A 22,283-nucleotide genomic window follows, 5' to 3' on the forward strand; every position below is an offset into this window, starting at 1 on the left:
GACTCGGCGTCAATGTGGATTAAATTTTGGGACAATATGGTAGAGATAAACCGAATTTCGTCTGGCGGCTATTAAAAGCTTTCTAATCGTCACGGAATCGCATCATTTTTCGCCGCTCCGTCGGTTATGCGTCGCGAAAATCATTTCGAAGCCACGTGCCAATGTTCGATAACGTAAATAAGTGCGCGGGGGGTAGAAATAATGGAAGAAAAACGGAAAACCCCGGGGTCACGCGAAGAGATCCGTTGGAAAGGATCTCGCGGAACGACGATTATTCGTTCGATGTTTCGGATACCGGCGCGGCTGAATGATTTTACTTTCGACGGTATTTGTTTTTTTCTTCGAAGGGGATAGTTTGACGACTTTGCAGGTGATTTCGGACTTCGGGTATTTTCCGGATGCTAATCGTTCGACTCGTTCTTCGATATTTCCAGACATGGAAGACCTCGAAAGCTGCCGTCTGCACACCAACCATTTGTCCGGCATAAACGCAGCGGATTGTTTCACGTTCGTTTTGTCACACGAGATGCAATTCGTCGGCGTCACGTCGGCAGAGTTATGGTTTTACAAAGAGTCGGACAACAACGACATCGTCCACCAGACTTTCGTGATATCGGAAGTCGACCACTGGGACGTTGGCCGAAGCTTTCAGAAAAACAGCATAATGACCATCTTCGAAACTTCGGTGTCAGGTGAGCAATCGAGGTTTCGAAAATTTTCGACAACCGACAGCCATATCGGATCTTTTTCAAAATTGAGAAAAGCCTCGGCTTCTGTTCGTTGCATTGTAAAAAATGAACGAATCGAAGTGACGCGACGCTCGAAACGGGATAGGAAAAAAGCTCGCGTTTCGATCGCCATGTTTGAAGGTAGGTCGCGAACCGGCGTTGGTCTGAACGGCGAGATACGTGAATTTTAAATTATTCGATTACAATGATTCACCAGCATGGAACAGAGTCCGACGATAAGAATGGGCGTCATTCGTCGGTGCGGCACACTCTCGATTCTCATTCGTCGGAATGTCGATGCTCTGTTTTCTGCCCCGTTCCATTTTCAATCACTTCGAATGACGCCCGACGCTATCGTCCCCAGAGAGGCCACCGAGAATATCGTATCGTATCCCCGGGGGCCTCAAGGCGAAAGAATCGATTAACGACAATCGAAAAATCCCTGGATCTTACCGTCGCGGTCGAAAACGCAGATAGACCGAAAACAAAAATAAAAATGAACAAAAAAAACAAACAAACAACGATCGAGAAAAGACGCGATCCGGATCGGAAAAATATGCCCAAGTGCCATCGCCCCTCGGTTAATTTCAAGCTCAATTGTTTTCCAACTTCGCGCCGCGCTGCATCGAATGTCATTCGAAAGATTGTAACTCACTGTGTTCGTACCTTTATATCAGAGGTCTTGGCCTTTGGTTCAAGGTCCATATCAGCTGTAAAGAAATCTCAACAGTGTTCGATCTATCATCAATTGTCTTTCGACCCTCCCTCCTCCTCCTCGCCGAGCTTTCAGTTCTCCGATGCAAACAACGTGCGGCCTAAGCCCTCACCTTGGCTCTCGTCTGACCGAATGTCTCAATCCCCGTTTTTCAGAGGGCTGGGTGAAAGCGGACGTCAGTTACACGGTGAAGAAATGGGTGGACGAACAGCGCGACGGTCACAGTTTGCAAATAGTCTGCAACACCTGCTCCACCGACAGAGAATCCTCGCCGGTTTCCGTCGAACAGACACTGAAACCGTTCCTGGTCATCCACACCTCGCCGCTGCCGCAAAAAAATCGTCCCAAACGTAACTCGAACTGCTTGCCGGACATGAAGGAGTGCTGCAGGGACGAGTTGTTCATAAATTTCGCCGAAATCGGTTGGGGCGATTGGATTTTACACCCGGCCGGCTACCACGCTTACTTCTGCAGGGGTTCTTGCTCATCCGCCGCTTCCCTGACCGTCCCCGCGTCGTCGCACAGCAACATCATAAGGGTAAGTTCGTTCGCTTTCGGACGCGGACCGAACGCGGACATCCCGATCGCGTTACTTTTCGCGCCGATCGGCCGAACGAATATTTTGTGAAAACCAGAAAAATTTTTTCGTTCCATTTTCGCAGAGGTTCCTCACGCAGAGCGGAAACAATCTTCGGAGAGGGAATGAGATCGTACCGTGCTGCTCACCGACCCAGTTGTCGCCCATACAACTTTTTTACATAGATTCGAACAACACGTCGACTCTGAAAACCCTGCCGAACATGGTGGTCGAAGCCTGCGGATGTATGTAGACAGCTACTCTTCGCCGCGTCGCGTCTAGTCGCCATTATGCAGCAGTTTCTTTTTCAAACATTCGTAACTATCGCGAGTTACAACTGCAGAACCGATGGCCCAGTGAGTTGAGTTTTTTTTTCGTTTTTTTTTCGTTTTTTTTTTTTTTTTTTTAATTCGTCTTTCCGCAATGAGACAACGTCGAGCATTGGACACCGCGATTCGAATCGAATAGGTCCGTCGAAATTCTAGCGATTTTCGATACACGACGAGTTTCGACATTCGTTCGAATCGATGATGCTCGTTAAACATATCAGTCTACCGTCGTTCGAATAAATTCTAGTGGTTTTTTGAAGAAAAATTTCTGCAGCACGGCATGGAACATATTCGGGAATTTTCTGAGAACGATGATCCTTTTTTTTCAATGCTCCGAAAAATTTGCTCAGCATTTAAACGACGGTAGATAAAATATCCCAAAGTTTGAAACCGAGCGATTTTTGAAGATCGCTTACTTATTTCTATTTTATTTCTATTTTTTTATTTTCTTAGCTGGAATTTCATCCATTTTGTAAATGAAAACTTACGATGTACCGTTGGATAGTCGACAAGAGAATATATAATATGCATTATTGATGTGGGATATTATGTAGTGGCGTCAGATTAACCAAGTCAGTATTCGCGCATCACCTCATATATATAATATATATATGATAAAACATAAAAAAAAAAAAAAATACCTACATAATAATATCATTGATCCTTCCGAAATGAGATTAACACGTACCCCAGAATCTAACCCAGTCCCGTAATAGCGACTAATGAATTATAATATTAAGTATGTTATTTATCGATAGGGGACCGTGTGACACGGTGAAGTCGAATCCTCGGAAGAAAGGAAAAAAAAAAACAAACTTCCGGGGTTTCAATTCTCTATCATTATCGATACGACAAGTGAAAATGTTTTTTTTTTTTTTGTTTTTTTTTCTTCAAATTTACCTACGCAATCTTACGATGTAGCATTTATTTATTCTAAGCTAGGATTATTGTATTTTAAAATTAAGATATACCATAGATGTATATATACGGATAATATACACAACAAATATATATATTTGAAAATTTTTATGTTATATCGAGAAAAAATTTTAAAAGTTGAGAAAAAAAAAAACAACGAACGATTTTTAATACACGTGTAGATTGTTTTTTTTCTTTTCAGAAGATATGAATACGAAATATTCAGAGTGAATAATGATATCCTATTCAGGAATCTCGATGCAAGTATATGAGATTAAAAACAAATTTATCTATTCGATGAGAATTTCATCTCAAGCTCTCGTACGCTCTCGACGACATTAATCGTTCACAAATTTATTATCCGCCGCCTTATCAAAGCAGTGGAAAATTATGCGGTAAAATTTACCTACGAATATTATGGTGGAAAAATATTTGAACAGCTGGATACGAGCTAACAGTAAAACCGACACGACGTCTAGCCGTTCGTAGCGTGGCGCCATCTCAATCGACGCGTTCGTAATACGGCGAATAACGCAATGCTGAATCGTATGTGAGAATTTTTCGCAGAAAACAAATGCCACGAACTCGACTGCGAAATTCAAAATGGAAGGGGTGATGAATAAGCGCACAATTATTCGCATACCTTGCATTACCCCTGTCACGATGACCTAATTTCGAAGCCCGTTTTCCAACGGACGTACGACGATGCTCGTTCCCTTCGAAGCCAATGAGAATTTGTAGTTGGAAAGGTCCGACGGGTTTGGACACCCGTTACCGATCCGAGAGGTCTGGCCGGAGGGGTAGTCGTGCGTCGAATGCGGTCGTTTGTAAACCGGGCTTGACGAAACGAAGCGTGGATCGATCTTTGTGTATAAAACCACCAGGGTAATCGCAAATGGCTGACGCACAAACAACAACAAGAAGTGAAGCACAATTGCCGCGCCCATCAACGTCCATGTCATAGCCGGAAAGAGTTATTTTCACACGTTCGTTCATCGATCGACGTCGAGGTTTCCGTTGACTCCGGAAAAATTCAACGACAGAGTCAGACGCGTCGGCATTCGTAAGATGAAACCGAGAGCACCGAGGGATCAAAGGACTCACTGACGCTACGAAATAACAACGTTATGAACAATGATCGTTTTACTCTCGATCGTAACGTCCTCGATAACACTCGTTGTCGCACAGGATTACAAAGGCTGCTTTCGCAGCTCGGAGTCGCAGACGGATCTTCCGATACTCGTGGTCAGCCACGCTAGTTCGCCGACGGTATGCGTCAGGGAATGCAGTTCTCGATATTACATGTGAGTACGAAATCTCATAAATCGGATCAGATTTCTGATTATCGGCGACCTTTGACCCCCGCCAATCGAATTCCGCAGGTTCGCCGGTCTCATGAACGGCCAGCAATGCTATTGCGGTAGCACGTACGGCAAAAATGGCCCATCATCCGGGTGCACGATACCCTGCGTCGACGATCCGAACGCACTTTGCGGCTCCCACGACTCCATAAGCGTCTACGAAACGGGACAGAAAGGTGAAGTCATTTTCCAAATGCCTCAGAAAACTCTCCCACCTCTTCATCTCCACCGACTGACGTCCGAACATTCGAATCTCCACAGGTCCGAGTCCTCCGAGGAGAGTCCAGCTGACTCGCAGCGAACCAGGAGCGCTGAAGATCACCTGGGAACCGCCGGACATTCCCAATGGAGAACTGTTTTCCTACAATATACGGGCGGTCGCCGGAAGCACGCACGCCTTCGGACCCCTGCCGCCCATCGAGAGTCAGGTTCAAGGAGGTTCGGCGAACTGGACGGTCCTTCGCGGTTTGCAGCCGGGAACCAAGTACAACATATCCGTGAGCGCTGTGAACTCGTTCGGCGGTGGTTCGAAGGCATACGCGGCGGATTGGACGCTGATCGGGGCGCCGAGTAAACCGGAAGTTCCCGTGATCATCGACAAAACCGAGACGACCGTGACGGTCTCGTTGCCCGAGGGATCGAGCGACGCCGGACCGGTGAGTCGTTACCAAGTGGTGGTGGTCAGAGCCGGAACGATTCCTCCGACGGACAGCAACGTGGCCTATCCGCGTTACGAGACCTCGAATTCGGACGGTCTTGGTTACTACGTGACCGGACAATTCGAAGCTGGGGACTACCAGACCTACAAGACATTCGTCGTTGGCAACGGAAGATTGGTGGGTGGTTTTTACAACGCGCCGTTGAACACCAAGGAATCCATGCCGCAGATCGGTACGGTCGTAGTGTCCGAAATAAGGGGTGAGAAACAGTACAGTTATTCGGATCTGACGGGGGGCACGTCCACCGCCCGTACGGTACCCGAGAATCCGAGCGGCGCCGCCGATCCAACGGTGGTCGGACTCTGCGTCGCTATAGTCCTGCTGGGAATCCTTCTGTTGGCCTCGATCCTCGGCTACTTCGTCCTGAGGAAACGTCACGCGAAAACTCAACTGAGGAGGCTTCCCGAGCACCAAGAACTCACCCTTCAGGGTCCCGTCTGCGAAGTGGACAACATGGCTTACATCCCAGAGGACGTTCCCGAAAGGAACAACCATTACCAGGATCTGAAGAACAAGGTATGGAGTATACCGAAAAATTTCCTGGTCATCGACGCCGTCGTCATTCGACGGGGGAGATTCGGTACCGTCCACATGGGAACCGTGCAAATCAACGGAGTACCCAACACCGCCACCGTCCACAGCATTTCTGACAACCTCCTGAGGGCGTCCGAAAAGAGGGCGATGCTCAGGGAACTGGACGTCTGTATCAGGGCTGGCAGCCACAAGCACCTCGCCGGTTTGGTGGGTACGTGCGAAACACCGGACACTCTGTACGTGGTGATGGAAATGCCACCGCAGACCTTGAAGAACAGACTGATCGCGGCCAGGTCGGGAGATCCGTTTCCTACCGGTCAGATACTGTCCGTGAGCGTGTCGATAGCTTCGGCGCTCCTTTACCTCGAAAGTCAGTCGATCGTTCACAACTTGTTGTGCGCGAGGAGTGTGGGATTGTACAACGACGGTACCGCTAAGTTGATGGGCCATGGTATAGCCAAGTACGCCCTCGAGGATCTTAAGTACATCAGATGGACGGCGGTGGAGTTGTTGAACAATGAGAAGAGACATCAGCACGGTGTCGTTTGGGCGTTCGGGGTTCTTTTGTGGGAGATATTCAGCATGGGAGGTACACCTTACGGAGATTTGTCCGGAGATGATCAAGTCGAGGAGGCTGTTAGGAGGGGCGTCAGGTTACCGCAACTCAGAGAAGTCCCGGATCCAGTTTACGAGGTCATGTTGTCCTGCTGGCAAATCAGTCTGGAGGAAAGACCGACTTTCGAAGAACTCGTGAGACTGGTGAGATCCTTTTCCTCGAATGTTCATATCCATTTCATCGTTGGTTCGTACGATCGAGCAATTTGTGATTTTTGTGTTTTTACAGGACACCTTGAGCGTCTGTCCGATCACCGCTATCACGGAACCCTACATTCCGGAACTGGAACTCAACTGATATTCGAAACGATCCCAAATGAGGAAAGAATCAGCCCTGGGATCTGTATAAAAGTTTTCTCTTCCCTCAAACATTTTACAAGATATTACTTACGTACTTCGCTGTATCTGATCCCTCCATTATTTTAGGTTCTCACTTCCCATTACCTTGTATTATTTTAATCATACGTAGTTTTATATCCGACGCTTGTCATTAGATAGAAATTGTTCTGTTCAATTTCTAATCGACTGTCATATGTAATTTTATGATACAATGTGTATCAGGTACTTCACGTACTCTCCGTCCAAATAATACTTTCGGTATACATTCCGCGAGTATGAATATAAATATAGTGAGCTAAGTGGTATGTAAAATTGAACGAAGGTATTTTTATTTTTTTTTTATTCTACTTTTTTAAACTCATAAATTATATAAATTATACATTGTAGTTATTTTTTGTCAGATCTCGCACATCAATCGATGTCACTTCTGACGCCTCAAAAGGTACCGTAGAAAAGTAAACAAAAGAATAACAAAAAGATTGCGCAAATGTAATAATATGTATAAAATAATTGATAATGATATTTCATTTTTCTTTCAAATATATGATATTATTGATAAAATACACGAGAAAATTTTTTTTCTCCCTTTCTTCCGATTATAATCAACATCGACATTTTTTTTTACTCGTCGTTGTTACCAACACCCCTGCTTCAAAAATTCAATCTGAGAAAGATATTGACTGAAAAATATCACGATACCGATCATTTGTCCTAATCAGAATGATGGGGAATGAAATTTTATTCAATTTCAAAATTTTATGGTAAAAATATTTTTATTAAGTCACAATGTCTTAAAGATAGATATGAAAGTTTATACGTTTTTCTTATTCGGAAAATTTGATGGTAACGTTTGAGCAGTTGTTGAGTGAAAGATGCAAATTTCTTGTAGGTAATTTAATTTCGGTCGATAAACCGGTTCGTTCGTCAATGTTTATATCATTTATTTCCGACGAAGATCGCGTCGGAAGATTCGACGTACTTCCGGTGACTTTGACGATTTTCGGTGGTGGCGCGCTCAAATTTCCGTCAGATTCAAGCGGATCGGAATTTTGGCTCTTCACAGACGCTAACGGATCGTCAGTGTCTTCCGAATTGATATCCCGACCTACTTCGACACTCACTCTCGTTTCATCGACGACAGAATTTTCGGTATAAACCTCCGCAAGTGATGGATTTTTCCAACCGCTACGACGCTTCACCGCCGTAAGATCAGCTCCGGAATCGGCGAGTAACGTTGCTGACGTGCGACGAAAACTTCGTCCACTGTACAGCTCGGGTCGCGACAGACCAAGATAGGTCGCGATCACTTTCGGCATACCACCGATTTCGTTAACACCGACAGGCTGCTGGGTGCACTTCCCTTTTTGATAATTAAAAAAAATTTATCGCTGGACGTAACGCCATGTATTTTTTTATGATTCGACAAAACACGTCCGTGACCGTAAACGATCGTTCGAGATGTGATTTCGTTCTCGGCAGTTTTACCAAAATCATCGAATTCCCGTATTCGACGACATCTTTCGCGGTAAGACCGCATTGCTCTTCCGTTCTACAAGCACCGTTTATACCGAGAATCAAACCAACCTGCGAATTCGATGCGTTCGTTTCATTCGCGAACTCTCGGTAACTCGAACGAACGTCACGAGTATTCGATTCTTACCTTGTTAGCTAAATGTTTATCGTCGGGAGCGTCGGTGAGAAATCTTTCTATTTCGTCAACGGTAAAATCTTTGGATTTTTGCGATTTGAAGCCAACGTTACTTTTCTTCAAAAATGCGATGACCTCAGCGTACGTCTTTGAGTCGATATCGTGATTGGTACGTAGAGTGCTTTTCAACATCGAGTAAATCACCCACAATGAGGATGGCTTCAATGTCGAGTCTAGTTCGTCAAAGTAAGCCATCGATACGTCCTCGGAGAAAGATGTTACATTATTTCCAACTCTCCGGTTCATGAATTTTTCATAAGTCGCCATGTATTTCGCTTTCGACTTATCCGGCAATGGATCATCGTCGGACACATTTTTGGCCGTTTGTGATTCATCTGGTGATTTATCGCGACCAACGTTTTCGTTCATTGTCTATCAATGTCCCCCTCTTAAGTTTACTCGCGTAAGAATAATCCTTAACGCCTAGGTTACATCGGTACTTCCTTCACGGCTACGGTACGGTCGAGTCGGAACTGTGAGATAATGGAGCACTTACCGCACTCGTGCGGTTGAATGGGGCAATTACTGCGCGACATCTGGCGCTCGGAAATCGAACTTTCGAAACCAAGTGTTGTAAAAACGTGTATTTCCTAACGAGATTCGAGGTAGCACGGTGAACAAAGTAGAGTAATCAATCCATAAATCCATCCTATTTCTCGATCCACAGATTTCGGGGAACTGCCGCTACTTTTCTTTTACCAAATTATTAATCTAATTAGTTCACTTGAGTCCGAAGCGTTGAACGTCAATCACTAAGTGACGTTCGGTGCGGAGACTTTACTCGAATGCGAATGCATCGGTTTCGGGGGATTGAAATTAGCGACCGGAGTGATCGAGGGGCAGAATAGCTGCCGGTAAGCCTCTCTGTAGAGTCGGTTCGTACCCGCGTAAATGAAAGGGTTGATAACCGACGAGGCCCACGACAAGATCGAGGCTACGATGTGCAGATAGGGTAGCCTCATCTCGTCGTCTATGACGTTGGCGATCATCAGGGGCATGAAGCACACCAAAAAGCACAGGAATATCGTGAGCATCAATCTCGTCACCCGCGAGTCTTCCTTGCGCTGAAATCCGCCGCATTTGCCACCGCTGTGGGCTTGCAATTTTTTCAAACTCCTTCGCACTCGCCAGTATATGCAAAGGTAGGACACGATTATCACCAGGCATGGTATCGCGAAACCCACGGCGAATAGTACCTTCTTCGGACTACGACCGTTCTTGCTCAGTATTGTGCAGGAGAACGAGGCCTCGTCGAAGCCGAGGGTGCCCCATATACCGAGAAGCGGAGGGACGAGGAGGCTGAAGCTCAGGACCCATATTCCGACCAGCATCAGGATTATCCTCCGGATTGTGTAAACTTGGGCGTAAATGTCCGGCCGAGATATGAGGACGTATCTGAAAAAAAAAATGGAACGATCGTTGAGCCGGTCGACTTTGGTATCTTCCGGTTTGAAATCTCAAGAATGACGTTGATTATTACCTGTTGATCGTGATGGCGACCATGCTGAGAAGGGACACCGCGACGTTACCGTAAAAGAACAACGGAAATATCATGCACATAGTGTCTCCGAGAATCCATGCTTCGTTTATGTAACGGCTTGCGGTCAGGGGTAAATTTACCGCAGAAAATATCAGGTCCGAACAACTGAGGCTGATTACGAAAGCGGTGGTTGCGTGTCTCCTGAGTCTGGCGTACTTCAGAAGCGCCAACACGGTGATTAGATTACCTGAAAGATGAGGATAGAAGTTTTGTCACAGCCGCAAGAAATGGAAAACAAAATGAAGATGAAAATAAACGACGCGACGGGATGAAATGCGGCTTTCAAGCGATAAGGGAGAACACTTCCACTACGACTTCCGGCCGTATGAAAAAAGAGGCGAAGCGGCGGTGCTCAGGAGAGTCGGCAATAAAATTTTCGAAAACATCGGTGCATCGTCTGGTGCAGTTATGTAATTTAGTTACAGACCATATTACGAGAGAGAGAGAGAGAGAGCGTATTTACGACTTATAGGTACGTATATTTCCATCATCCTCTATTTTTAACGTCGGCCGAACTCTCCAGTGTACGAACATTTTCAACGGCTACTTAAGCATTCGAGGCATCGACTGCCGTCGCGATGACCGGCGACCTTAATGGATTGACCAGTCGGATCGTGAACGACTAATTTTTATAGGTCAGAATTCGGTCACGCTAATTTCCGCACATCGGCACAACGTCCAGTTCCAACGATCGAAGACGTTGTGTAACGCGCGCGTATCACCCGTGCCCCACCGACGATGACGTATTCCGTTTGATGGATGCTCGGTCCAAAGAAGGCTTTCTCAGCTAGCTCGATTATCTTTTGTTCGCATCTTCCTCACGACACGCGCCCGACAATCCAACGCAAAACAACGGGGACCAGCTCGCACCACCGCGAAACGAGTCCAGGCTGCGATTTCGGATTCGAGGTGATCGACGGCCGTGTTCTTCGTTATCCTGTCACAGTTTAAATTTTTGTCACCGACTCACCTGTGACTCCGACGAAGCTGAAAATGACGGCACAAGCTGCGGCGATGAGGGTGACCGGTCTCGGGTAAATCGGTTGCTCCTGATGTCCGGTAAAATTACCAACGAACTCGTCGCTCTCCATGATTATCGTTCGTTCAACGTTCGCGCGCTAATCCGATTGCGTTTGACATATCTCGCCGCCGCCGCCGCGAAAGGAAATCGCCGCGTTTTCTTCGGGGCGAAGACGGGGGCTGACGCACGCGCGTTTATCACCGAGGTGTTCGACTACGAACGGGGGATCGCGGCGCGCCTCGGTAATAACGCAGAGAACACTAAATGCAGTCGCTTTGCCAGAAGCCGACGAACTCCGACTCTCCGCTACTGGGATCTTATCTCACACCGGCACTTGAACTCTCGTCATTTTTTTCCTTACATTTTTTTCCCCCCTTCTTGATTCCCCACCGCCGTTTGCGTACGTTTAACAGACGCGCGCGGACCGACCGACCGACCGACCGACCGATCTAGAATTCCAGCCGCTGAACCGGAGGGCGGTTTCTCGATAGCCCCGACTTATAAATTAAGACACGCTGTCGAACGCGATAAGGAAGATGAAATTCAAAGTTACCCACGATCGTCCGCGTGGGTCGCGTGCTGCGGGGTTCAAAGACCGAAAAACCGCTGCGCTTCTGTTTCCTGAGGTGACGTTTCGATCGCGGACTTTTTCATCTTCGCTCCCCGCACGTTGCGACATTCGAACCCGAACTGAGCCAACCTCTTTTTCCCTCCCCGTACGCGCCGCTCCGGCGCGATCTCCCCTTCGAGGCTTTCTTTCGCCGATATTCTTTCGCGCTCGCGACGGAAGGCGAACCGCCCGAATTTCCATTGGTCGGAGAAAAAAATGCGAACGAACGATATTTCTTTCTCCCGCGGAACAACGCAGCTGTCATCCAGTCAACCCTCCCTCGTCCCCCCAGGCGGGGTTACCTGCACAATCGCCAAAGCAAATACCCCTGCATTCCGCCCGTGGGGTAGGACCCTCGAATTTCGGTCCCGTCGCAAGGCTGCGTCGTTTATTTTTATTACGGGAATGCCCAGATGTCGGACTCGATGAAACTAATTCACGACACTTGCGAACCGTAACAGCGTTGTTAGCCGCGAACGATAATCGTTGGGAAAATTTTTCACCTAATTCGCATTGCGGTTGCGGGCACGGTTCGTTTATCTGAACTATATCGCGGTTATGGAATTAGATTACTATAATCTAACGACGAGATTAACTGCTCGCCGTAACGAACGGCCGAAGTCGCGTAAAGAATATTAATTACGCGCGGACGAAAATCGACGTAAACCTAAACAAATAAATAAGTGAAAATAGAGAAACACGTGAGCCTGCGGCTTCGAGCATCGTATGGGTAGAGTAAAAGAAAAAAAAAAAATGAAGTGAAAATATGAAAGATATACAAACACGGGCCACCGTGAAAATAATTCTGGGTCCTGTACGAGCTCGGCTCTTCCTCGGCATCGTACCGCAGCGTCTTTTACACGCGACGTTGAATTCGGTGAATGGGGGTCTCTGTTGGACCCGATTGGTCGGAACTTCCGAGGGGTGCTCACAATAGGCCCCATTCAGAAAGTGAAGTCTAGACTCCGGGCCTCTGTTTGACTTACCAACGTTCCCTGTACGAGAATTCGAATAATGAGAGTTTTACGTCACAAGCTGCCAACATTATCACATACCGTATTCGAATAATGCGGTGTGTGCAAAAAATTCGAACAAACTGTGATCAATTTTTTTCGCATACGCGTCGAAAAATTTACTTGCCATTGAATTCGATTTGTCGTTATCGGACAGGGGGGGGGGGTAGGTTCGTGGCCACCCGCACGATGCTGCTATTATTCAATTTTAATAAAATATCTTATCTCACGAACCACTTCCGGAAAAATATTTTCTGTTTTTTCTTCCGCTTGAAAAACATGACGTTATCCCATCCACGACGGAACCGTGACGTTAACGATTTACGCGAATCGGTTGTACGTTTTGTATTTTATTATTTTTCTATACAATATAATAATAATAATAATAATAATAATAATATTAATAATAGAAAATTATAACTGTAACAAAATATTAAATATACATACACGCATAATATATATTTTCGGGATTTGAGATTATATATAGATAAAAACATAATATTATTTATCGTATAATGACGTCATTTCCTACAGTTCTAAATTTAATTTATTTAATTATATTATATTAAAGCGTAACGCTATTCATGTTAAATAGATTTCCACGGTGTTATATCGGAGTCGTGAGTAACCGCGCGGTCGGAACGCCAGGTGTGTACAAGTTCAGCGAAATTATTCTCCTTTTCTTTTGTCTTCTGTTTTTTGCGACTTTCCTACGCTCGAGCGTATCGAGTTACGCGATATCTCTCTCTCGCTAAGTCGTACATCGCCGATAGCTCAGAGCTTTTCTGTCTATCTCCGCCAAATGCGCTTCCATATCGTTCGTCAAAGAATCCACGATCGCCATGAGATCGGCGAGCTTCCTTTCGTTGTCCTTGTACACGATCTCCATTCCGTCGAGGTCCTTGAACTTCGTCGAGGTGTCAGCGGTGAGCTCCGAGGCTCGCTGCAAAAGAGATTTTGCCTTCTGTATGTCACCTTTGCCCTTGTTCACGCGATAGTTCAAAGAGTCTTCCGTCTTTCTGTAGTCCTGGCTCAGTTTCAAAGTTTTATTCTCAGCGGTTTCGGCTTCTTTCACCACTTCGTCGGCCTGCTTCGTTATCTCCTCGTTCAGAATATAATCGTTCTTAACCAATTGGGTCTGCAATTGTTGCAACCTCGAGTCCAACGAATTCACTTTTGCGGTTATATTGTCGGCGGTGTCCTGCGCGGCTTTCATTTCTTTTTTTATCGCGGCCAAATTCTTCTGCGACAACTGGATATCCTGCTCAGCCGTTTGAATAGCGCTCTCGGCCTTGTCCTGTGCGCTCTGACTGTCTCTCAATAACTCGGTGAGCTTCTCGGCCTGGATCTGCTTGGCTATCGCCACAGTTTTAGTAGCGTTAGCTCGGTCTCGAAGGTCGTTCGCCAGCTTCAAGTCGCCGGCGGTTTCCGCCAAGATTTTATCAGAGTCAACCAGAGGCCCGACTATAGCTGATATGTTCGCTGCCAGATTCTTGATCTCGTCTGGTTTCGAAGCGATGCTTTTGCTCAGTGCCTTTTCCGCCATGTTTCTAACCATCGCCGGCGTCGGTTGATCCTCCGTCAGAAGATTCCATATCTTGTCGTTGACCGAGGACAAGTCGGTGGACAATTTGTCCGATTGATTACGAGCGAACCACGACAAATTGAACGCGTCCTGTGCGTTCGACCTCGCGGCCGTGGCGTCTTGCTTAGCTTGAGCCATCTGAAAAAATGAATCGAATTGATCAGTTTCGAAAGATGGAGACTAAAATCTTCAACGATACTCACGCTTCGGAGTAACTGCTCGGCGTCTGCTTTGTGTTTGGCGATTTTGCTGGACTGTTTCTTGGCGAGATCCAAGGCAAGGTCGACCTTCGTAACGGCACCTGTGTCGCACGACAATCCTCCGCAATGTCCGCAGCCAGCACCGCCGCAAAGAGCGCTACACTCGTCGACGCGTTCTCCGCAAACGTCTTGATTGAGGCCAGGAATATCCGCGGTGAATACCGAGAGTCTCGCGTCCAGAGCGGACAGAGATTTCCTGTTCCGATCCCTCGCGTCCTTGAACGAAGCTTCGTTCTTCTCGATGAAATTCTCGGTGTTTTTGTGGTACCTCTCCGCGTCGGCGATGATGTTCGACGTGCCGTTAGCGACTTTCTGAGCTTGTTCGGACTGTTCGGCCATTTGGAGCGTGACGTTCAACGCGCCCTGGACATTGGCTTCTTGGAGTCTCGTAGCGTTCTCTCTGAGCTGCGTGGCCTCCTGATGCAGACTGTTGGTCCTCTGCTTCATATTCTTCAGAGCAACGTCTCCCAAGTTCACTCTCTGACTTATGCTCTCTTGGAGGTTGTCCAATTCGTCCAACACCACTTGGGAAGCTTGAATGTTATTGTCGAGCTCCGTGGATAGTTCGCTCAACTCGTTGAGATCCTGAGTTTTCACGCTGGTGTTGCTCACCAGAGCTTCGACCTGCCTCAGCGCGTCTTCCATGCCCTCGAATTCGGGTTTGTAGAATCCGGTCGTTCCGACTTTCTGGATTCTCGAGGCGTCGTCGATCACCCTCTGCGTCTGATTGGCCAATCCTTTCAGTGTCTGGTCCCAGTTTTCGAAACATTCTCCGCACGGCAAACAGCTCGGAGCTACGCCCGTGTATCCACGATCGCAATGGTCGCATTTACCGCCACCGATACCTTCGTGGCAAACGCAGGCGCCGGTCTCTCTGTCGCACTGTTGCGACGCCGATCCTTGATAATCGCAATCGCAGGCCTGGCATCTGTCGTTCGGATCGCCCCAGTAGTTCTTCTGGCATTCGTTGCACTGCCTGCCTCCGAAACCTGGTCTGCACTCGCAGGTGCCGGTGTACTCGTTGCATTTGTCGGAGACGCTTCCGATGGGGTCGCAGTCGCAGGGGTCGCAGCCTTCGCCACTCGCGATCCTCCAGTGATTCTCCTCGCACTGACCGCAGTACTGACCAACGACGTGGGGTAGACAGGGGCACTGACCGCTACGGTGATCGCAGACACCGATTTTCGGATCGGTTCCCAGAACGTCGCATCTGCAGTCTCGACAGTCTTGTCTCAGAGCGTCGCCGTAGAAACCGGGTCTGCAAATGTCGCAACGATGTCCAAATGTATCGTACAAACATCTGAGACACTCTCCGGTTCTAGGATCGCAATTGCCACGTTTCGACAAATCGGTGTTATTGCTGCACTCGCATGGGTAGCAACTGCCCCCCGGGACTTCCGGATTACCGAAATAATTTTCCGCGCAAGTGTCGCAACGAGGACCCGCGTAACCCTCGTAACATTCGCAGACAACGTCGGCGGTGACGAAATCCAGGGAACAACTGTCGGCGTACGAATGACCGGACTCCACGGTACCCGGACAAGGACACTGTCTGCACGATATGTCGACGCCGATCCTCGGATCGCCGTAGTAAGCCTCTTCGCAAGTTTCGCAATTGTGACCGGTCGTGAAGTCTCTGCACCCTATGCAAGCCCCGCTACTCGAATCGCAACTGTCGGCGTGACCGTTGCATTCGCATCTCCGACAGTGGGGGAAGTTCCAGAAACCGGGTTGGCAGAGGCCGCAGGTCCTCGAGTAGGTGTTCGGGTGACAGGAACAACGACCGGTCTCAACGTCGCAGATGTTGTCCAACGCTCCGACGGCGTCGCAATCGCACGGCGTGCAACCTTCCGGACCGAAGTTGTATGTGCCCGGAGCACATCTGTCGCATTTACGTCCCACGACGTTCTTCTTGCACGGACATCTACCTCCGAATTGATTGCACAGCAGACTGTGCGATCCGGTCAAGTTGCATTGGCAGGCTGAAAGGAAACGGTGAGTTCTCGCATCTCGGAATTCGGCGTCGAATGTCACTCCGTTCCGTACTCACCGTGGGCCCCTTCGAACACGTAAGTTCCGATGCTGTAGTGATACTTCTTACAAATGTCCGGGACATCCTGCGGCTTGCCGTACAAGTCGTAAAACACTTCTCCGCAACGGTAGGCTTCGTATTCCCGGAGTCGAACTTCCGCCGGCGGTGAACCCTTGAAGAACGGTATGTTGTCCGGTCTGGGAACCAGCGCGATCTGAAACCAGAGGAACGTTTCGATTCGAAACACCGAAAAACTCTTCGGAGGGGCCGTTCCGCGGATTTTCTCTCTCTCTTACCGAATCGACCAAAATGGAGGCGGACGGTGTGTCCCGACGAGCACTGAATGCCTTGAAATTCAGATGAACGGTGTATCGTTTGCCGGCTTCCAAGCAGACGTTGCGAATCGCGACGATGCTGTGCCTGTCCGGGTAAAGTTGCACCAGTCGCCGGTCGTCCGACGGTTGCCACTCCCTGCAGGGTCCGTCGGGGTCCACGGGACCGTCGCGTTCTATGAGAATTTGCACGTCCTCCCAAGCGCCGGGCATCTCCGGTTCGTATCTCACGACGACGTCGTATTCCATGGTCTTCGGTATGTCGTCGACCGAGAATGTCAACGTCGAGCCCTCGTAGGCCCTCATGAATCCACGACCGGTCCATGTCGTGTTTCTACCGTCTCGATAAGGCTCTCTGATCACGACCTGACAGTTCTGTGGAAAAGAGTGTCTGTTCGGTAAGATCGAAATTGGCGTCTCGCTGGTTTTGAGACGTTTTCAGACATTCTTTGACTTACGCTGGAAGCTCGGCTGTTTTCTCCTTCGTAAACGTAGGAGTCGAGTGATCCGGTGTAGAAGCTCTGTTCTGGTTCGTTGCACATTCTTCCACCGACGTTCGGTCTGCATCGACACTGTCCGGTGACGACGTCGCAAATGTTGTCGTAAGCACCACCCATATCGCATTCGCAAGGTTTGCATCCGTCCCGATCGTCGGACAGTCCCCAATACTCGGGCAAGCATTGATTGCAATCGCGAGCGGTGACGTAACGCTTGCAAGTACATTCACCGGTCAATGTGTTGCACCCCTGATTACCGATAGTTCCGACGGTGTTACAGGTACACGCTGTGGACGAAAAGTTTGTCTTAATCATGTTCTAAAAAATGATGACCAATCGAAACTCAAAGCGCGACATGGAGTGACATTTTATCGATCCGGAAAGTGAAAAGTCAAGGATATCTCGATGGGAAAAATTCGTAGCTCAATTTGGCCAACGAATTCGTCTTTCTGAGGTCAATTTACGTTAGAAGAGTGTCCTGCAGTCAATTTTGATAATACTTCATTTTTGGCCCAAAAATCGAAAAAATCCAAAGGGGTACCCCTTGGAATTTCGTCGATTTTGGGTCAAAAAAAAATATTTCATTTTATACGCTATTCTTATGTATTTTGACTTCAGGAATCCGAATTCACAAGTTAAATTGATCTATCTATCGAATTGATCGAGTAATGGCCAATTTTTCACTTTTTGAAGCAGAAAAATTGAGATATCTCGATGGGAAAATTTTTTAGCTCAATTTGGTCAACGGATTCGTGTTTCTGAGGTCAAAATACGTGAGAAAAGTATCATTCAATCAATTTCAAAAAATAAAAAATTTTGCTCAAAATTTGAAGATTTTCCAAGGGGTACCCCTTAGAGTTTTTTCGATTTTTGGGTGAAAAATCAACATTTTTTTTCACTAGGTTTCCTATGCTATTTTCATGTATTTCGAGCTCAGAAATCCGAATCTGAAAGTCAAATTGATCTATCTTTGAAATTGATTGAGTTATCACCAATTTTTCACTTTTTGGAAGAGAAAGATTCAGATATCTTGATAAGAAAATTTTGGAGATCAAGAATTTCACATGCGTGTAACATATCATAATGTAAAATTGAGAAGAAAAGAACTCGGGACAGAAATTCAAACGAATCTCACCTTGACATCCATCCGGATTGTTGAAATCAAAGTTCCAGTAACCGTTCTTGCATTTGTCGCATCGTCTTCCTTCGACGTTTGTCTTGCAGTGGCATCGCCCAGATTCGTCGCCGCTCAACAAATCAGTCCTCGAGTCGCAGATACCATTGTCCAAGGAGCCAGACGGGTCGCAGTCACAAGCTAAGAAAAAAAACAACCGATCGATTGAGAATCACCAGATTCGAAAAAAACCCGATCGACTATTCAGGAACAAGACTCACGTTGACAGGCTTCGGGGTCACTGATATCTCTTTGCGGGTCATGGTAATAAAAGGGCTTGCATTGTTCGCAATTTTGCCCTCTGGTGTTATGCTGACAGTCGTCGCAAACACCGCCTGAAACTCTTCCGGATCTCTCGTAGACCGCTTGATCGAAATGGCAGCTGATCGCGTGATTATTGCAGTTGCACATTTTGCACGCACTCGTCTGTTTACCAACCGCAGGTTTCCACGGTAGGTCGTTGTAAAAGTCTTCGCAATTCTCGCAGTTCAAGCCCTTCGTGTTGTGGGTGCACTCGCAACGTCCGTGGACCATATCTTGTTGGTCGGCTATGCCGTGCAGCGGAAGACACCTGGACGCGTGTCCGTAACAGGAACAGGATCCTCGAACGACCATGTTCTTGATGGCGTAGTAATACTTTTCTCTGATCTCCGCCCGATGGTCCAACAAATCGTCACCGAGGGTGTGAAGTTTCGTGAAGTTTATCCGAAGATTGGTCATCTTCAGGAGATTCTGCACCTCCTTGGAGTAGGGATTCTCGATCGGTATATTCGGAGGTAATACTCGGAGGATCACGTCACCGTTCTCCGACGGAGCAACGGACGAGTAACGCGATTCGCACACCACGTCGGCCAGGGAACGAGGTATGCTGGTGGAAACACCGGGAAACGATTGCTCGCAGTTGGACGCAAAGTATCTGTAGACTTGCCACGTCTTTCCGAAGTCGTACGAACGCTCTATGAACATAGCGGCCGGTCTGAACGTTTTGAACTTTATCACCACATGGGTGAAATGAAATTCCGCTTCCAAGTCCAACTGTATCGTAACGTTCTCGACTCCGTTCTCGGACTGCCACCACGTTTCCGGTTCCGATCTGTAATGGTGAAAATCGTTACGCCTCCCCGATTCGGAAACCTTCCGAGATTAAGCGCCAAGGATAATCTCCTACCGACCTGATGTGGGGTTTTTGCACGATATTTTCGATCCTGTGCTGTTGCTTGGGATGATGACTGTTGCAGAAGAAACATTTCTTCCTCTCCTTCAAGTGGGACACTATGCAAAATCTTTCGGCTTCCCTTAATCCGCAGGTAGAAGAAACGTGAAGACGGTTCTCTCTGCCTATTAGCAAATCCCCGGTCGCAGGGTAACAAGACCCTTGTTCGCACGGCTTTAGTTTGTTCGGCAGAAAACCTGAGGGAATCGAACCATCCTCCGTTAGTACGCAGTGTTCGAAGAAAATGAGGAACGTTCAATTTTTCGCCGAAGAAAATGTCAAAGGGTTACAATTTGCTTATTAACTAAATCTTTAATTATTAAGGAATTAGAATTCCTGTCAGCTGGACACCAGAGTGATTAGTTGTCTTTTCCACCTGCACCAGAGTTAGGCGTTTGAACTAGTATCGATATCGTGTGCTGAAAATTGTTCTGTCAATAAACATTCGTCGTAAAAATCGTGGAGTGTTGTTGTTGTGGAGTGTTCGGTGGTTGGGCTACCTCTGGGCTTCGCGGTGGTCGTCATCGGTTTCCAGTCCAGAATCGCACCGAAAGCTTCGGACGGCGACATGTCTCCTCTCTGAATGAACTCTACAACAGCTTTACAGCTTACCAACTCTGGTGAAATTTTCATTGCGGATGTTAAATGAACAACGATAATGATTTTCCGATATCTGATATCCACAACCGAGGGAAAATAGCTCACCTGATTTCGAGGGTATCCTGTGCGAGCTCCTCCCACGTTGCGCGACCGTGGAATCTTGAAAAACAGAAAAACAATTTGCATTTCAAACTGAAACCACTTTCGATTTTCGATTCGGGGAATCCCGAGCACAGAGCGGGGCTTTTCGATCGGCGTTCGCCACTCTTATTTCTTCTCCGATTCGACGACAAAAATGAAAGCCGAAAGATAATGCACAATCGCTCATTAACGATCGCTGGGTTACGAGGTCGGCTCGGCATCGTCGAAATTTTTCTGATAAACGCTTTGAATTATCAGCGTTAATTGGAGTGAATGGTTGAGTAAATTTTAAATTACTGCAATCGTTGATTCTTTCATTATTTTCTATCGGCCCGGCGGGGCCCGAATTTCTTCGGTAACTCTAGAAGTTGCTTCAATAGAATCTCTCATTTTCCCACGGTCGAAGTTTTGTCAAAAAATTCATAAATACCTGCGAGGATGGTGATGAGAAATCCCAAAACGATGGTGACGAGTTGATGGTGAAGCAGAATCATCGTAAATAGACGGTTTTTTTTATTCGTCAACGTCAAGCACCGCCTGCCTTTGCTAGCAAACTACTGCCCCCATTTATCTGTTTTCACAAAAAAAAAAAAATAACAGGACAATAGAAAAAACCTGTCGAAGTCACAACTTATTTCATAATTCATGTTCAGCCGTGCTTCTGACGCGAGCAAAAATTATTCCGATGAAATAAAAATGAAGAATCGTCAATTCGAATCGTTCGAAATCCGTTGAACGTCGTGCACTGTACCGATTCCGCTAATTTTTCCTTTGTTATCAACTTTTTTTTTTTTCACCAACTACAGTTTTGGCAGACAGTCGAAAACGAGTCCAAAAATGGTATTGCACGTAGTGCGGTATGTTATATCTGCTGGAGCAGCGAACCACATGCCTTTACTCACCTCCTCGGACGATGTGATACGGCCAAGAGTGTAAAATAATCCACTTGGAGTTCTTGTTCCTCGGTCGGGAATAAGATCGGGAAAACTATTCGTAGCACTCGAGTATCGGATTGTGAAACAAACGGATTATAAATCGATGGGAAAAACTACACGCACACAACTGTCGAAGGGAAACTCTCCGGCGTCAAGTATGAGACACAAGAAAAACGGTCAAGGGACGATCCAACACTGCCCGAGTGAATACCTCTAGAAGCGAATCGCTTCTGCCGAGCCAGCTCCAGCATTGCCTTCAGCGCGGGGGCTGAGGGGAAAGTTGAGGCTCAATATCTCCCGAGGGAAAGTTACCGGTAATATTTCCTCCCGTTTCAATGAACCGCAGGCGCAAGAGATCATCACTCGCGTTATTAGGAGTTTGCGATCCTAAATCGATCGATCAACTACGAAGAAGGAAAATTCGAAATTGGCGATAACAAGAGAATCTCGACCTCTGAGTCACTCGAATTTAAGTTCGGTCAAATTTAAATTTCCCGATTCAAATCTGTCCCTGAAAATGGCATTTTTGAAAAACTCATTCTAGGATCGCCATCCGTTTTACTCTCGAGATATCTATCGGAGAGCGAAAAAATCGGTGTCCCAAGCAACGTTTTGTCACGGACGATTTAAGGGGGCAACGATCTATTTAATGACACAGATCGCATCGAGGATGCGCGACTGATATTTCTCGGAAGAATTCAATACGTGGAATCGAACTGAAATCATTCAAAAGTTTCAGGGGATTCCATCGGACACGTTGACGAAGAAGTAATTTTTTCATCCACGC

At 47.1% G+C, this 22,283-nt stretch overlaps 4 protein-coding genes across 5 annotated transcripts in view; 2 read left to right on the forward strand and 2 right to left on the reverse strand.

Annotated features, from left to right (window-relative positions):
- The window catches only part of LOC105683980 (inhibin beta A chain), a 4,512-nt gene extending 1,138 nt beyond the window's left edge, over window positions 1–3,374 (forward strand). The window contains exons 2-4 of the mRNA XM_012397005.3: window positions 435–692; window positions 1,599–1,981; window positions 2,106–3,374. Coding sequence (XP_012252428.2) covers window positions 435–692; window positions 1,599–1,981; window positions 2,106–2,273 — 809 coding nt within the window. The 3' untranslated portion in view covers window positions 2,274–3,374. The remainder of the gene's footprint in view (window positions 1–434; window positions 693–1,598; window positions 1,982–2,105) is intronic.
- A 571-nt stretch (window positions 3,375–3,945) lies between these two features.
- On the forward strand, window positions 3,946–7,393 carry LOC105683976 (putative inactive tyrosine-protein kinase Wsck). The gene is made up of 4 exons (XM_012397000.3): window positions 3,946–4,571; window positions 4,650–4,804; window positions 4,890–6,640; window positions 6,726–7,393. The coding sequence occupies exons 1-4, from the start codon at window positions 4,402–4,404 to the stop codon at window positions 6,792–6,794; spliced, it is 2,145 nt and encodes a 714-aa protein (XP_012252423.2). The 5' UTR covers window positions 3,946–4,401; the 3' UTR covers window positions 6,795–7,393.
- A 196-nt stretch (window positions 7,394–7,589) lies between these two features.
- On the reverse strand, window positions 7,590–11,784 carry LOC105683977 (protein trapped in endoderm-1). Of its 2 annotated transcripts, none has more exons than XM_012397002.4 (3): window positions 11,054–11,784; window positions 10,024–10,270; window positions 7,590–9,938 (listed from the first exon to the last, which is right to left on the reverse strand). In XM_012397002.4, the coding sequence occupies exons 1-3, from the start codon at window positions 11,172–11,174 to the stop codon at window positions 9,296–9,298; spliced, it is 1,011 nt and encodes a 336-aa protein (XP_012252425.2). In that variant the 5' UTR covers window positions 11,175–11,784; the 3' UTR covers window positions 7,590–9,295. The 2 variants fall into 2 exon arrangements, with proteins under 2 accessions (XP_012252425.2, XP_048511924.1); XM_048655967.1 differs by lacking the exon at window positions 11,054–11,784 and adding an exon at window positions 10,547–10,993.
- A 1,381-nt stretch (window positions 11,785–13,165) lies between these two features.
- Window positions 13,166–21,736, reverse strand: LOC105684043 (laminin subunit beta-1-like). Its single transcript, XM_012397137.2, has 11 exons — window positions 21,464–21,736; window positions 20,992–21,132; window positions 20,526–20,579; window positions 19,780–20,017; window positions 18,829–19,700; window positions 18,569–18,748; window positions 17,395–17,720; window positions 16,901–17,311; window positions 16,623–16,818; window positions 14,516–16,554; window positions 13,166–14,450 (listed from the first exon to the last, which is right to left on the reverse strand). The coding sequence occupies exons 2-11, from the start codon at window positions 21,053–21,055 to the stop codon at window positions 13,479–13,481; spliced, it is 5,352 nt and encodes a 1,783-aa protein (XP_012252560.2). The 5' UTR covers window positions 21,056–21,132; window positions 21,464–21,736; the 3' UTR covers window positions 13,166–13,478.
- Between the last annotated feature and the right edge of the window lie 547 nt (window positions 21,737–22,283).

The sequence above is a fragment of the Athalia rosae genome, chromosome 5 (assembly GCF_917208135.1).
Source record: "Athalia rosae chromosome 5, iyAthRosa1.1, whole genome shotgun sequence".
NCBI lineage: Eukaryota > Metazoa > Arthropoda > Insecta > Hymenoptera > Athaliidae > Athalia > Athalia rosae.

Coding starts and splice junctions, on each gene's coding strand:
- LOC105683976 (XM_012397000.3), top strand. CDS start 4,402: ATGATCGTTTTACTCTCGATCGTAACGTCCTCGATAACACTCGTTGTC. Junction 4,805..4,889: donor CTACGAAACGGGACAGAAAG/GTGAAGTCATTT, acceptor GAATCTCCACAG/GTCCGAGTCCTCCGAGGAGA. Junction 6,641..6,725: donor TCGAAGAACTCGTGAGACTG/GTGAGATCCTTT, acceptor GTGTTTTTACAG/GACACCTTGAGCGTCTGTCC.
- LOC105683977 (XM_012397002.4), bottom strand. CDS start 11,174: ATGGAGAGCGACGAGTTCGTTGGTAATTTTACCGGACATCAGGAGCAA. Junction 10,271..11,053: donor CAGCTTCGTCGGAGTCACAG/GTGAGTCGGTGA, acceptor CTCATCTTTCAG/GTAATCTAATCACCGTGTTG. Junction 9,939..10,023: donor GTCGCCATCACGATCAACAG/GTAATAATCAAC, acceptor TTTTTTTTTCAG/ATACGTCCTCATATCTCGGC.
- LOC105684043 (XM_012397137.2), bottom strand. CDS start 21,055: ATGATTCTGCTTCACCATCAACTCGTCACCATCGTTTTGGGATTTCTC. Junction 16,819..16,900: donor CCTCCATTTTGGTCGATTCG/GTAAGAGAGAGA, acceptor CTCTGGTTTCAG/ATCGCGCTGGTTCCCAGACC. Junction 14,451..14,515: donor CCGAGCAGTTACTCCGAAGC/GTGAGTATCGTT, acceptor TCATTTTTTCAG/ATGGCTCAAGCTAAGCAAGA.